The sequence below is a fragment of the Protopterus annectens genome, chromosome 2.part2 (genome assembly GCF_019279795.1).
Source record: "Protopterus annectens isolate FY-2018-M chromosome 2.part2, PAN1.0, whole genome shotgun sequence".
In the NCBI taxonomy this organism is placed as follows: Eukaryota; Metazoa; Chordata; order Ceratodontiformes; family Protopteridae; genus Protopterus; species Protopterus annectens.
Window position 1 is genome coordinate 548,840,289 of NC_056730.1, and position 16,190 is coordinate 548,856,478.

The 16,190-nt window shown below is 38.5% G+C and overlaps 1 protein-coding gene across 1 annotated transcript in view; it reads left to right on the plus strand.

Moving 5' to 3' along the window:
* Positions 1-1,404: 1,404 nt before the first annotated feature.
* Positions 1,405-16,190, plus strand: part of LOC122795968 — a 540,544-nt gene continuing 525,758 nt past the window's right edge. The window contains exon 1 of the mRNA XM_044064450.1: positions 1,405-1,650. Within this exon, the coding sequence (XP_043920385.1) occupies positions 1,608-1,650 (43 nt within the window). The 5' untranslated portion in view covers positions 1,405-1,607. The remainder of the gene's footprint in view (positions 1,651-16,190) is intronic.

A 16,190-nucleotide genomic window follows, 5' to 3' on the forward strand; every position in this document is an offset into this window, starting at 1 on the left:
CATTCCCTATTGCAATACACCAGCTTGCCATTTTTTTTAGTGTAACATAAGCAATTTATTCTTTAAGGGCAACGGGCACTGAATTTGTAGATGAAACACCAAAATATATTCATTGGTCTTAGAACTCTTAATGTGGAATTATTCAGATGACTTTTACTTCTGCAGAGATAATGTATATTGTATATTGACCGATACTGGCAGATTGTAATGAGACAATTTTGAGTGGCCTTTTATGGTTGAAATGTTCTGAGTTGGGCAGTTTGTCATTACTGGTTCATATGTTTTGTTTCATTTACTGGAAAAATGTTCAAAACTATAAATTTAAAAATTTAAAACACACTGTAATAAGTGGTGTATTATACACAGGATATAATTCAGTTATATATTATAATTACTGCAATCAGGAAGGTGAATCAAAGGAACTTTTGCATGGCCCTAAAAATGTGTGTAAGGGGCCTATGGTTTGAAAACAGCCCAAAGGTAAACTTAACCTGCCACTGGCCAAATGCATTTTCTTTGAATGTGAGTTTCAATACTGTTTCAGAGAATGTGAATTTCAAAGGTAGAGAAGCTTTAATGCTAAGTCTGTTTTCACTGTAAGACTATTGCTTTGTTTAGCAAATGTCAGTGTTTGTGCTATAAAATTTGAAATAAAAGTTGTAAATCAAATCCAAATATCTGTAATCATTGTAGAGGTAAACCATAAAACAGTATGCACTCTTGACAGTTTTGAACAGTGTTTATGGAACTGGGGAGAAATAGCCAAGTAATGGGACACTGGAATGGCTGCGTGCGTGTCTGTGTGTGGGCGGGGGCTCTGGGTTTGCACCCCCCATCTGCAAAAAATTCTGCAGTCTCCCCTGCTTATGTTTTAGAATCGTTTTAATGGGACAACCAAAATAAAAGAGTTGTAGGTGTTTTAGCAAGTAAATTGTGAGGGTCACAAATAAAAAGTTGTGTAAACTTTGTTGTACTATTGCTGGTGCTGTCATGCATACCCAGCTGTTCCTTAATGCTTTGCAGAACGTCTTTGGTGTTGCCTTATAGTTTGCAGTTTGCTCTGCCCCTCGTCCTAAAATGTTAGATTTAGTTTGATTTTCTGATATTCGCTGACTGAGGACTAGTGTATCTCAGTAAGCGTTTCATTCTTATTTGGAAAAAAGCATGCGGATACAAAACGTGTTGTACAGATTTTGTTTTCAGAGCGTTAGATTAATAGTGAAAAACAACTCTTGAACGTGGACTTTTGTCCCCATTAATTTTGGCTTTGTGTCTGATTCTTGGGCAAAAAGATTACAAATTATTTACTCTTGAATGCCATGTGGTCTGAATGCTAATACAGCTGATATGACTAGCTATATTAATGTTTTTTTTTTTGGAGACAATCTCAGTTGTATGCTGGAACGTCACTTCCGGATCGTAAAACTATGCAGCGACTTCGGTGTATCACCTACGGTGTTGGTGTTCGTATCCAGCAAGGTGCCTCTGTGCCTGGCAATGAAGATGTAAAGTGATATGCGAGGAAACGCCCCTCTCCCAGCCCGCCTTTGCTAGAAGACATTCGGATAAATCTGGAACGGGGCGGGCGGACTGAAAACGAGTAAAGAATGAGTCGTAGTAATCACCGGAGAGCTGACAGAGTTGGAGATGGTGAGTGTTTAAGTACAGAAAGGTCTCTTGAGCAATCCGCAATGTGTTTCGAGAACTTAGTAAACTCTCACAAAAGAATACGTTTTATATTCATTAGTACCTGCTTCACTGAACTGGAATTCTGGTCTAGGAAATAAGTTCTTCTACACTGCGTATTCCTCTCAACCTCTTAGAGCATGAATTTGTGACAACAAAGATATAAATAAATACTGCTCTTACAAACTTGAGAAGTTGATATAATAACGGGTATTGCATTAGCATGCATTTTCTGAAGGGAGTGAAATCTGAGTCTCGAATGTCTCATTATTTTCTGAATTTGGTCCTCAATGATTTGCCAGTGACTTGACAAAAAAACTCACAATTATAGGGTCATACTAGGCTATCTGCCTTAGGGCATTTATAAGCCTAGCTAGAGTGTGTTTGGCTTTCGCCACCCATTTTAAATGAATTTTGCTGTGCTCTTTTTCCAGGTTAGTATACTGTGCCTCTGTCTAACAGTGACACAGAAGTGATACCCGGGGTAAACCTACTATCTCCCATCCACTCATCAAGATTCCTCTTGAAGAGAGTCAATGAGGGACTCTGCCTAACCTGGACTGGGATTTTATTCCAGAGTGAAGGGAGCCTCTGGGTTATGAATCTGTCCCTCCAGCATGTCCTATTTATTTCAGTGCTGAGGTTCAAGTTTCTCGAGCGCGTAGCTTGATGGGATTTGGATTTTCTGAGGTGCAGCATGTCCATTAATTCCGGGTTGGACATAGCATTATGTGTCAGGCACAGATCGCCTCTGAGCAGGCGGTATGCCACTGAGTAGAGCTGGAGTTTCTTTAACCGGGCAGCATATGGCATCTGTTTGAGCCCTTTGATCCTCTTGGTGAAGTACTTTTGGGGTCTTTCCAGTTGCTGCAGGTGTCTGGTAAGGTACATCCCAAAAGGGACATTGTACTCAATTATGGGCCTGATGAGGGATGAGTACAGAGGCACGATGACCTCCCCTGATCTAGATGTGAATCCCTTCATGATTAGGTGGGCTATATAAAATGTTTTTCTAACCACTTTGGCCACGTGGTTGTCAAATGAGAGATTGCTATCAACTTGGGTCCCCAGGTCCCTAATTACTTCTTCCGTACTTAATGGATTACCACGTATGTGGTAATTTGTGGGCACTTTGTTTTTGCCAAAGGGGATGACTATACACTTTTTGGCGTTTAGCTTGAGGCCATGGCTCTGGCACCAGTTGTCTGTTTCTATGAGGCCCTTTTGTAGGATGCTTGTGTCAGTTGGAGAGTCGATTATGGTGCCCAGTTTGCAGTCATCTGCGAACTTGGTCAGCCATGGTCCTTCCGTGTTAGCCTGTACCTCCGAGAAATATATACAGAACAAGAGAGGTCCCAGGACTGAGCCTTGTGGGACACCACTTGTAACTGGTTTGGAGTCTGACATGGCTTCAGCAATTCTAACCATGTGGGTTTTGTCCTTGAGCCAGTTTGCAACACATCTAGTGACATAGGAGTTTATATTTAAGCTGGTGAGCTTATCTATAATGCCCGAGTGGGGTATTGTACTGAAGGCCTTTGCAAGGTCCAGGTAGGCTGTGTGGACCACCTTCCCCTCGTCAATGGCCTTGGTGACTGTTTCAAAGAAATCAACCAGGTTTAAGAGGCAGGATCTGCCCTTAACAAAGCCGAACTGGGTAGGATCCAGTGTCTGTAGGTCCCCAATATCTTTATTTATTAGGTCCATGATGATCCTTTCCATAGCTTTGCAGACCAAGCTAGTCAGGCTTATGGGGCGATAGTTTCCAGGATCCGTTGAGGCACCACCTTTGTGGAGAGAGACCACTGTTGCTGTACGCCACTCTTTGGGTACATATCCTGTAGTAAGGCTGAGATTGAACAGTAGTTTTATGTTTGGGTTTAGTTCTTCTTGGAGTTTATGTAGGACACAGCCTGGGACACCGTCTGGTCCCATTGATGCTGTGTTTTTTGCTTTGGAGAGGGCGGCTCTTACCTGAGCATCTGAGATTTCAGGGGGGCAGCACTCTGCTGGGATAGATATTTGCCCTTTTGGTGGGGAAGGGGGGGAGAAGTTTGCGCTGAACCTGTCAGTTAGGATGTTGGCAATGTCTGTGGGTTCTGTGTATTTTTTGTAATTTTGGACTAATTCTGAGCATATCTGGGAATTCCCACCCAGGTTCCTAACATAACTAAAGAAAGCCTTGTGATTATCCTTAGTGTCCTATGCAATTTTTCTCTCAATGCTGGCCTTAGACGATTTTATGAGTGCCCGTAGTTTTTTTGCTAATACTGATCAGAGATGCCTTCCCTTTTTGGGATTTTGCTGTATCATGTAGTAGCTTCCTCCTTCTGTTATATAGTTTGTTTATGGCTGGGATCCACCAGACAGGACGCCTAACTTTGGAGGATTGGGTCTTGGTTTTATTTGGGATTGCATGATCCATGCATTCCTGAAGGTGTTCATAGAATGCGTTTATAAAGGATTCTGCGGTCTGGGCCGTATTTTCCAGAGGCCCGGGGGCTTTGAAGGATTCCACCTCGGTTTTGAGGAGTGTGAAATTTGCTTTAGAGAAGTTTTTCACTGTGGTTTTCTGGGCAGGGGCTGGGGTCGGGGTCGGGATGTGAATATCTAGTGAGATTAGTTTATGGTCTGATCTTACCAGTGAGGGATACACTTCTGGTCTGGAGCATAGAGTCCCCATGTTGGTGATGATCAGGTCCAGTATGTTTTCCCCTCTTGTGGGAGTGGCAACAAGTTGTTCCATAGAATTTGAGTTTATAAACTCTAGGAACCTTCGGGCTAGGGTGTTGGAGCTAGAGTAATGCTCCCAGTCTATGTTAGGGTAGTTGAATTTTATGAGAAACCGACTAAAAATATGAACATTTTGTGAAAATCTGTACAGATGAGAGTCCTATAGATGTTACTGGAATAATGGATACTTTCCTAAGTAGTAGTCTTGATCATACTTCTTAGAACAAAAAATCTGGACAAAGTCATAAATAATGGGGGGACAAAAGCCTCAAAATATGGATAATTTTGAAATATTGCTCTTACAAACTTACAAAAGTTGATAGAATAACAGGTTCGGCATTAGCATGAATTTTCTGGAGGGTATGAAGTCTGAAATTCAAATGTCATTATTTTCTGACTTCCGCCCTCAATAATTTACCATAGATTTGCCAGAAAACCACAATTTTAAGAGAAACAGACCAAAAACATAAGGCAAAAATCTGTACAGTTGAGAGGTATTGGCCTCTTGATATTGTTTAAGCTGTCAGGATAATAAAAACACATCACCCCGGTTTACCCTTTAGCAGATGTCCTTTATTGGTGTAGTTGGGCTCATACCTCCCAACTGTCCCTGATTTTGACTCAAATTTTAACTCTGTCCCTCTTAATCCCACCCACAACTGGTGACTTTTGAAGAAAAGATGGTGAATTACGCTTAATAAATAATGAAAATAATTAAAGTTATAAACTTATTTTACTTCAGACAATATATATTGATTTGCATTCTGTTATTCTGTCAATGTCTGAATTTAATAGTACTGTTGTTGTTGGTCTTTCGGCTTTTCCCGGTTAGGGGTCGCCACAGCGGAACTCCGGTCCGCTAATGATTGGCAGTAGATTTTCACGAACGCTGAGGTGCCAGGTCAACATTCAACCTTCAACGAAGGCACGCCCATTTACACATGTCTTTCGAACGCCCACCCAACTGTGGGGAGGACATGCAGACTCCACACAGAAGGCACTCCCTGTACTCCAGCTGAGAATCGAACGGGAGAACCTCTTTCTGTGAGGTAACAATGCTACCGCTGCACCACCGCGGATGTGCTATATTTTAAAAATGACTTTGATTGTCCCCACTTTTTTCTAGATTTGTCCCTGGTTTTTATTTATTTATTTTATTTTACATTTGGTTACCTGGAAAGTCTGACTGGACACATCCTTTTTCTGCGGAGGCCCGGGGAGAAAAGCTCCATGATTATGAACAGTAATTTTTACAGTAAATGAAATAATTCATAACAACAAATACCGATGAACAATAATTGTTACAAAATGAAGAAATTCACAAAAATATACATAGAAGCAAATGTATACAGTTTTACAATTTACAGAAAATGTTATGAAGAAGAAGGATTTTACAATGATACAAGTTTTGTTAATGGCAATTATAATAGACAGTTTAATATTAAGGGATGGGATCTGAATACTGGAGGTGTGAGAAGGATAGTCAAGCATAAGTCTGAGAAATTTACCCTGTATTACCTAAGTCAGGGAAACCAACAGGAAGTATTAGACATAGTTGAGAAAAGCAAGGAGGAAGTTGCTGTATTGTTAATTGGTGGTAACCAGGTGTATCCATGTATCGGTGAGGTGAGCTTTTAAGGATATTTTGAATATTGTAATTGAGGTTGTATTTGTTAAGTTGGGAGGTAAAGAATTCCATTTTTTACTTATAAATTTTGAGAAAAGGTAATTGCCTACTGTATTATTGGCTTTAGTTATGCCTAGGAGAAGTTTATTATTGGAGCGTAACAGTCTATTACTGATGTAGGGATGAATTAGGTTTTTTAGAGTTTTTTGGGGGGGTGATAGAGACTTTTATGGGCTAGACTAAGTTGGTTAAAAAGGAGTTGTGGTAGTTTTAACCATTTAAGTTGTTTTAGAGCTATGCAATGGTGGGACCTATAAGGATTGTCTGTGGCAAATCTAGCAATTTTAGTTTAGCATGATTCTAGTTTTGCAATGTCAGTTTTTCTTAGATTAGTGAAAACTGGAGAAGCATAGGTAAGTGTTGAGAGGAGGTGTGTGTGAGCAATTATTTCTTTAGTAGTTCTTGTAAGAAATTGCTTATTCTGTATGGGACATCCAATTTTTTGTGGATCTTCTTTATAGTTTGGGAGATGTGAATGTCACATCTCAAATTACAATCAATTTCAACCCTAAGTAATTTAATGTGAGTGATGGGTGGGATAATGATGTTATTTTTAGATGTGATATTAAAAGTGGGGATAATGAAGTGTATCTAGTTGGGTGGAAGAGCAGCAGTTTGGTTTTATTAAGATTTAGAATAAGCTGGGAATTGGAGAGCCAAGATTCGACAGAGAGAAACAAAGCTTGTGTTGGTGAATGAAGATCTTGAAGGAAGAAAGCAGTACATATTAATGTGGAATCATCTGCATATTGTATGACAATAACATGTAGTGTAGAGGTATGAAGGTTATTAGTGAAAATAGAGAATAGTAGGGGTCCAGGGATGGAGCCTTGGGGAACATCTAGAGTAACTGGAAGTAGAGAGGAGAGGTCTTTCTGCCATTGCACTGCTTGCTGTCTACCTGATAGCTGTAGAACCAGGCAATAGTATTTTTACTGAGATTTAGATTGGAGAGAACATTAATATGTTTCTTATGTGCAACTGTATCAAATGCCTTGGAGAAGTCCAGAAAGAGGGCAGATACAAATTTTCCATTATGGTTATTAACTATGTCTGTAAATGACATTAAGACAGTGGTCGTGCTATGAAAAAGCTGAAATCCATGTTGTGTATTGGTCAGAAGTTTGTGAGTATATAGGTATTCTATGACTTCAACATGTTTACACCTCTCTAGGATTTTAGATAAGGGGGAGAGAATGGCAATTGGGCAGTAATTTGTCAGTTCTTTTGAATTACCTCTTTTGTGAAGTGGGATTATGTGGGATATTTTCCAGATATCAGGGGTTATATTTTCAGATATAGATCTATTTATAAGTATGGCTACAGGGTAGGCAATAAGTTCTGTTGATATTTGTTCCTAATTAGTTGAGAGCTGTTGTTGTGTTAATCAAAAATATGCTAGCTGTGTTACAAAGATGTAATTATTATATTAAGTTAATTATGTTTACACCCTTATACTCTGGTATGGACTTCTTAAAGAGACTATGATTTTGGGACATAGTTATTTGAGGGTGGGTGGTTCAGTAGTAGTTGTGAGTTGTCTAGCCAGGTTTCAGTGGACGTGAAGGATTCTTGGGTCAGTTCTTGTAATCTTTGCGGTTAAGAGAGAGGCCTAGAGAAGAGAGCTTTTGTAGTAGTAAATGATGGGAGACTGTCAAATGCTTTTGACAAGTCAAGAGATACTGAGGAAACTATACTGTTAGAATTTGTTTTTTATTGACGATGATAGTAAAATTTAATAAGGCTGTGGTGGTACTATGGTTGGGTTGAAAGCCATGTTGTGTTGAAAGAAATGTATTTTTACTGAAGTAGTTAAGTAATTGAGTTGTATGCATTTTTCAATTATTTAGGATGGCTATAAAGTAGGAAAGGCCCTCAGCAGATATTTTCCGATATTCTGGTGGAAGGCTGTCTGTGGCCAGGCTTGTGGCTTTCAGTTTGATGAGTTGTTTTTATTTTTCATTTATTTATTTATGATTTTTGTAATGATAGGGTGGATGCAAGCTTTAAAGACAGAGGCTAAGTGAGAGGTGGTTTCTAGCAAGGTTTTGAATTGGACATAGTGCTGATTTTTAGTATTGAGGTGATGGGTTGTATAAAGTGATTATTAAATTTGTCAGATATTTGTGCTGGGGCATCTTCAGGTAATGGGTTTACTGGTGAATTGCAAACTAGATTTAGTAAGTTTGTAATGGATGCCTAAAAGAGTTTTGGATTGTTTTGGTGAGTTTCTTGCATGCTACAGTAGCAATGTTTTGTCTAGTTTATGCTACGTTTGGTTGTATTTCTGAGGTGCTTGATAACATTTATTTGAGTTTGTAAGGATTTCCAGGCTTTGTCTGTTAGTCACATTAGTTTTAAAATAGAAGCCCTACTGTCTGTTTTGGTGCAGCTCTCCACTTATAATGGGTGGCTCCTGTTTTACTTTTACTTCACTACAATTACCACCTCAGAAATACCTTTCTCACTGTTGCAGTAACAAGCAGTAACTTTATTGGAAGTAGAAAATCTTAGCTTCAACTTTCTGAGCAAAAGCTATAATCAAGAATGAAGCTTTTTTTATGTCACTGAATACTTTGCAGATAATTCTCAAACCCACCAGGCCTAACCTAAAAACCAAGAACCACTCTGTACTTGACCTCCATATTACAACCGGTCCCATCAGTGTAACCTTAAGGTTGGTTTTGAGGGCTGGGGGAGATTTGGCTAAGGTAATTAGTTTCTTATTATGGGTTTTAAAGCTATTGTATGCATTTTTTTTCTATAAGGAACTATTTAATTTGGAAATAAATGCTTTATGTTATGTTTCTAAGCAAAAAGGGAGTGAGAATTCTCCAGTAACTTTCATCTTCATTTGTCAAGGACCACAAAAGCTACACCTCCACAAAAAAATCCCAGTCCTCCCTTTCCACCTTAAATATATTTCACACCACAGTAATAGAATTACTGACAAAAGCCCACCAGGCTCTGATCCTTTATTTGGTTCACTAAATTGTGCATGGAGTGTACTATCCCTTTACACCACACCTTTAATCTTTCACTCTGCCTTGGTGCACCTTTTCCCATATGTTGAAATAAGCTTCAGTTCAGCTGCCTTCAAAGAGCCTAAATTCCAATTCAGCAGGTGATTTTTAAACTATCCCTATCATAGCAGTACTAGGTAAATATTCTTGGGGAATAAAATATCTACTCCCAAGTTAGTTGATAAATTGAAATGTATGAAATCCTGTCCTAAACAACAGCATGGTTTCTGGTTCAAGAGGAACACTACGGGCATTCTCTAGAGTATCAGTTATAACATTATTCTCAGTGTGACAAGGGAAATTTGACTGGGATAACTTTCAGTGACCTAAGAAAAACGTTCAACTTGGTAGACCACAAGTTACTTCAAGTTGCCCTTACTTTAATTGGGTTTAGTAACAGAGCCTATAGTTATTCTGTCTTGTCCACAGAGCATTTGCAGTGAAAGTTAATAACTCAATATATAGCACTGTCCTTCCTTTCCCATGTGTCCCCAGGGATCAATTATTGATCCTGTACTATTCTTTTCCTTTATAAACAAACTAGCCATTTGATATTCAGAAACTTCTAGTACTAGTGCACATTGATGAAAAGTTGTTCTGTAGGTCTAGCTTTTCTCCCACTGTTATGTCTGATCTTAAGCTTTTATCAAGATGGTTTGTCACTAACAGACTCTTAATCAATGCAAGACCAGAGCTCTGACTTGTACATTAATAATAAGATAATCTCTCCAATTGTCCCACTGAAGCATTCAAATACAACTGGATCTGACTTGACCATGCCATCACATTCAGATATCATACTGACCAGGCTAAGGCTAAAATCATTAGGTTACTGCTCAAGACTAGATAGTTTTTACACTGCTTATCTCCTGAAAGGAGAAGTGCTGTTTGGAAAGGTATCCTGGTTAAGCTAAGTACGGACTCCAATGTCTAACCACCACCTCTAAAAGAGAACATTTACCCTCCAGGTAAGAGCTAGTAGATTAATTAGATTAATCTCTTTGTTTTGAGAAAGAGCGCTACTGCACAATCCTGTTGAGCCCACCATCCAAAAGCTCACCGTAAAATGCATTACAGTAAGTTAGTAAGGTAGAAGCAAGTACATGAACAAGTTTTGCGTGGTTCTTGGAGGATGTTGGGGTGCTTGGCTTAATTTTATGTCTTGAAGATAAGATATTGCTACTCTTAGCAAACGGATGACTTTCATTCAAGAACACATTCAGGTCATGTGCACATCATGCAGGTGCATACAACAGTCTACTCCTCCCAACGTTTAACATTATAGGGAGAGGTGTGGAGCGTGCGTGGGTTAAATGGTCACATGCTTGATCATTGCCTCCATCTTGACTAGATTGTGTTTTGCTTTAAATGAGTAATTTTTATACTGAAGGACAGCTTCCAGGCAGTCCTTTAAGGCAGTAAATGGTGACCTATGCTTCTGAAAGAAGTTACAACTGTGTGCTATCAGATTAGAAGTGTTACTACACTCCCCTCCTTCAAGTGACATCTCATAGTGGCATCATAAACACTGTACAGTAAAGGTGCCAAATGAAACACTGGATATCCCTTTAGTATAGAGTAGCTTGTATATGAATATTTGGTTCCACCTATTGTGGTTAGTTTGCTTCTTATCTCTACAGGCAGTTGAGGGCTTTAAAAGTAAGACCACAGTGAATCTACAGATTTACCAAAAAATTGTATGGTCCACGGTGTCTCAAGTAAATGAGAGATCAAGGAGAAGCAAGAGAGAATACAGTCATTGGTTCATTACAACTAAAAAGGTAATTTCTAATAGTTGTTAGGCTGGGCTTGGTCCCGTATTATGATCTAATATCAGCCTGACAAGATTGCAAGAGATCTTGAGAAGACATACGTGACTTCAGTTAGCACAAACTATTTTTAGAGTTGTCTTTTCACAAAAAGAATGCCTTGTGACCACAGTGGTAATCTACTTGACTTTCTGGTTTGAAATCTGGTTTGTTAAGCATGGATGTTACTTGGGTCTGCCTTTTTTTTTTTTTTTGATTGAAAAGAAATGCTTTCCGTTAGAGAGTCACACTGTGAAAGGACTGAACCCAGAAAATCCAGGCATCAAAATACTAACCCAGTAAATCCAGAATCTACTCAAAAGTATGTTGGATGAACAATTGAGATCATTTTAATGATGCTTTCACAGTCAGTTTAGCAAAAATAAGAAGGTCCCCAGTCCAACTCATCATCTGGTCTTGGAAGTGTTTTAAAAATCACCTTGCTTAATTCAAGTAAACTTATGTGGGGGAACTGTGTTTCCCAGGTTTAAATTCCACAAATACTTAAAAATGTTATGTCATGAAAAAATATATTTTTAAATACGTAGTCAGACTAGCATATCATATATTATATGACAAGCTACTCTAACTGGTCTTTGAAAAGATACTGTATGGCATCTGGCACAGTCATTATTGCAGATTCAGTACAATTTTAACATTCAAAGTCTCAGATTAGATGATTCCTGACAGCTGTAGTTGTATCTGTTTTCTAAAAGTACAGCCTGTATGTCTGCTTCAGATAGCAAAGTACCAGGAAACCTTCATTATTTCATCTTTTTTTTCTGTCTAGAGGGGAAAAAATTCCAGTGACATCTATTGTTGCTTTTATTTAGCTATTCTTCTTCTTCTTCTTTCGGCTGCTCCCGTTAGGGGTCGCCACAGCAAATCAACTGTTTCCATTTCTTCCTGTCTTCTGCATCTTGCTCTGTCACACCAACCACCTGCATGTCCTCCCTCACCACATCCATAAACCTTATCTTAGGCCTTCCTCTTTTCTTGATACCTGGCAGCTTTATCCTTAGCATCTTTTTCCCAATATACTCTGCATCCATCCTCAGCACATGTCCAAACCAGCGTAATCTTGCCTCTCTGGCTTTGTCTCCAAACCTTCCAACCTGGGCTGACCCTCTAATATACTTATTCCTAATCCTGTCCATCCTTGTCACACCTAGTGCAAATCTTAACATCTTCAACTCTACCACGTCAAGCTCTGACTCCTGCCTTTTTGTCAATGTCACTGTCTCCAACCCATATAACATAGCTGGTCTGACTCCTGCCTTTTTGTCAATGTCACTGTCTCCAACCCATATAACATAGCTGGTCTCACTACCCTCTTGTAGACCTTCTCTTTTACTCTTACTGGTACTCGTCTGTCACAAATCACTCCTGACACTCTTCTCCAACACTCCCTCCTGCCTGTACTCTCTTCTTCACCTCTCTTCCACACTCACCATTACTCTGAACTGTTGATCCCAAGTATTTAAACTCATCCACCTTCGTCACCTCTACTCCCTGCATCCTCACCATTCCTCTATCCTCCCTCTTATTCACACACATATATTCTGTCTTAATCCTGACCTTCATTCCTCTTCTCTCTAGAGCATATCTCCACCTCTCCAGGGTCTCCTCCACCTGTTCCCTACTCTCACTACAGATCACAATGTCATCTGCAAACATCATAGTCCACGGGGACTCCTGCTATTCTAATTCATCTATAAAACTAACTGCCTAAAGCCACTAAGCATTGTCAAAATGTTTCATAGTGAAAAAAGAGCAGTGTTTTACATACCTATTGCTCTAGTATCCCCAAATGCGGCTGGATTGCTTTGTGAAGTGTTGCTCAACTGTGGTTAATTATGAGTTATTTGTGATTTGCAGAGATGAGTATATCAAAAGTGTGAATTATGGACCTTCTTAGTTTCCTGAACTTCGGTAACTGTATACATGCTTGGGCATAAATTCAGGTACTTCTCTTAAGATATAGATTTATCACTTGTTATCATATATTGTTTTATACAAACCATCTACACTGTGTCATAAAATGTGTTCTATGTTTTTGTAGTGAACATGAACTTCTAGTCGTACATTTAAATGGTTTGTTAGTCATAAAAGAGAAAATGTTATTAATATTGACACATTCATTATTTTGTAAGCTATCATTCTAAATTGAGGCAAACTGGCCAAACCTACATTTGATGCAAAAAATGGTTACTGTGAAATTATGAAGTTGTAATAATTTCCTTAAAAAAAAACGTGTCCAGTTAAAACTAAGGGAAATCTTTCTAATAATCATGTTATTGATAACTCTGGGATAGTGTAAGCCCAGTCTCTTAAAATTAAAAAAAAAAAAAAAAAAGGGGAAAGGCCCACACTCTTATCTATGCATTCTTTCAAACTGGTATTTGGTCTGTATTGAGATAATACCTCTCTATTTGCAAAAACATTTTTTTAAAAATTTACAGAATTGCTACAGGTGGTGTAATATATTATCTGTGTAATGAAAAAATTATCAGCTTTTCTCTTAAACTATCAGTGTAGCTTCTTATTGTTTCTGTGACAACATTTGGCACCTATTGCAGGGCAAGATGCAGATATCAGTGAGTCTCCAGAGAGTTTTCTTTAAAGGACCACCGCAGGAAAAACTGAAAAAAAAATGTATATATGTCGTTTATTTTATCTTTTCACTACTTGATCCAAACTTGTCTGAACAGAATAAATAGTCATTGTTAATCTAATTTTTTTGTAACTTTTGACTGGCTTCATGGGGGTAGACATGATCAGATTTAGTTTCTTTGGGAAGCTAAATATATCCCATAATGCAATGTGAAGGCACAGTTCATGAGATTAAACCGAGAAAGCAAGTGAGTCAGTTACTTTTTACGCACTGCTGCCATCCTTACCCATCAGTTATAGCTAAAAGCAGCAGCCATGGATTGTATTTTAGCTTTGTTCTCTGGAAACAGTACTCATACATTAAAGACATTAAAGTTCCTTTGCACAAATCAGAGTAACCCTACAAAGGCAGAATACTGAGCAAAAATAAGCTACTTTGTTTTCCCAAAGACATGTCAGCTTTATCATGTTACTTGAACTAATTTGGCTAGTAAAGCAAGTTTTGTATCAACAAACATTTTCTGAGGGAAAAAGAAGCACAGAAGTCCAATGTCTTACATTCTGACTAATACTCATCGGTTTACTGGGAACAATATGAGGGATGTACCCCTTAACCTATTACCATAAGAACTGTGAACAAAGTAAAAATAATGAGAGATAAATGCCCAAAATCAGAGACAGATTTTTAAATATTGTTCCTATAAACTTAGAAAGTTTCTACAATAACAGGTTTTGCATTAGCATGCATTTCTGTAGGATAAAACTTAAATGTCAGTATTTAGTGACTTCAGTTCTTAATGATTTGCCATAAAACAAAGATTTTTCATGGAATATACTAACAGTATGAGGCAAAAAACTGGACAGTTGAGGGGTATGACAAATGAGAGAACAAAAAATTGTATAAAATAAGGCACGTTCTTCAAAATCAGGGAAAGATGAGGACTAGCAGACCCCTTGCTATCTAAAAAATGTGGTTGTCTGCTACTAAAAAAAAAGAAAAAAGATTACCCCATGCCACCACCGAGCTTTCTCTTTACGTAGCATATTCACAGTTTTGGATTTGTTGACTTCATTGTCTAGATACAATTTGGCCAGAAAAGGAGGAGGACAACAAATCAAATGGACAAATGTACAGGGTTGCCTCCCTAGGACAATGCTCATGCTTCTCTGGTAGGGCCACTTTTCTGTTATGTATTTACTTTATACCAAAGAAATGCAGCTTTTCATTACCATTAAATAAATACTTGAAATGCACTCTTACCAGGGAAGCCAGAGTGGTGCCATTGGAAGCTGCCAAGTTGGCCTATGCCTAAGGTCAGCCACGACAGTGACAATTTCACAGACTAACCCATGTCAGTGGAGTATGGATACCCAAGTTTGCGGTTTATCAGGACACAGGAACAATATCTGCAAGTCCCACATCTGGACAGTGTTCATGAAATTTAGTATTTCATGACAGAGTACTTGTGCTTCATAACCTGTATTTTATTTCATATTAACTACTTAAAATACAGATGGCTTTATTGAGTGTTTTGTACCTAGAATCTGTTTTAGATTTGCAAAAGGAGCTCTGTGCCAATAAAACAAGCAAATCCATGTTCTCAAATGAGTTGTTTGCCCCCTCCCAAAAGAAAAGCAAATGAGTCTTTCTTTTCAGTCTTGTGGAAGAACATGGAGTTTCATTACTTTACCTTATTATATGCATTGACAGGGAAGAAATACTAAAACAAATCTTTGTGTACAAAAACAAACTGTTAGTACATCATCACAGCTTACAACTGCCATCCCCTTGGGGGACATGAACAGCCATTTTTTATTTTTTTTTGAAGGTAAGTATATCATTAGCAACCCTACTTCATTTTGTTCTTGGAGTCTTGCTGGTAAATATTTTACTTGTTTATTTCCTGAAACCAAATAAACAAGTAAAATATTTAGCAGCAAGACTACAAAATGAAGGAGGGTTGCTAATGATATAAATATTTCACTTCTTTATTTCCCGAAACCGATTTCCGCGGTGGTACGGCGGTAGCGTTGTTACCTCACAGCAAGAGGTTCTCCCGTTCGGTTCTCGGCTTGGCTTGAGAGTGCCTTCTGTGTGGAGTCTGCATGTCCTCCCGCGTTGGGTAGCTCGAAGACATGCGTGCGTAAATGCGCGTGCCATTGTTGAAGGTTGGGCATCGAGTTGGCACCTCGGCATTTCGTAAAAATCTACTGCCAATCATTAGTGGACCGGAGTTCCGCTGTGGCGACCCCTTACCGGGAAAAAGCTGAAAGACAAACAACAACATTTCCTGAAACCAAAACATAGTACATTTTTAGTCATAAAACATAAACCAAAGATGTGCATACACACCTCTATAAACATACACATCCTAATCAGATACTAACACAGTTGTAGTTATTTACATTGTCAGTGGACAGGGGTACTGTGTCCCCTTTTAAGTTACAAACCAGTTACAAGACCAAAAAAAAAAATTACGTTTCTTACAATGCATTATAAAAAAATGAGTCCTGCCAGTTAAACAATGATTCTTTTCCATAATAATGAGACGATAAATGTATAAAACTGTACAGTGGAATGTGTATTAGTTGCTCCATTATACATCTTACTGTGTATCCAGTTGTACCTGTCGCAGTTTG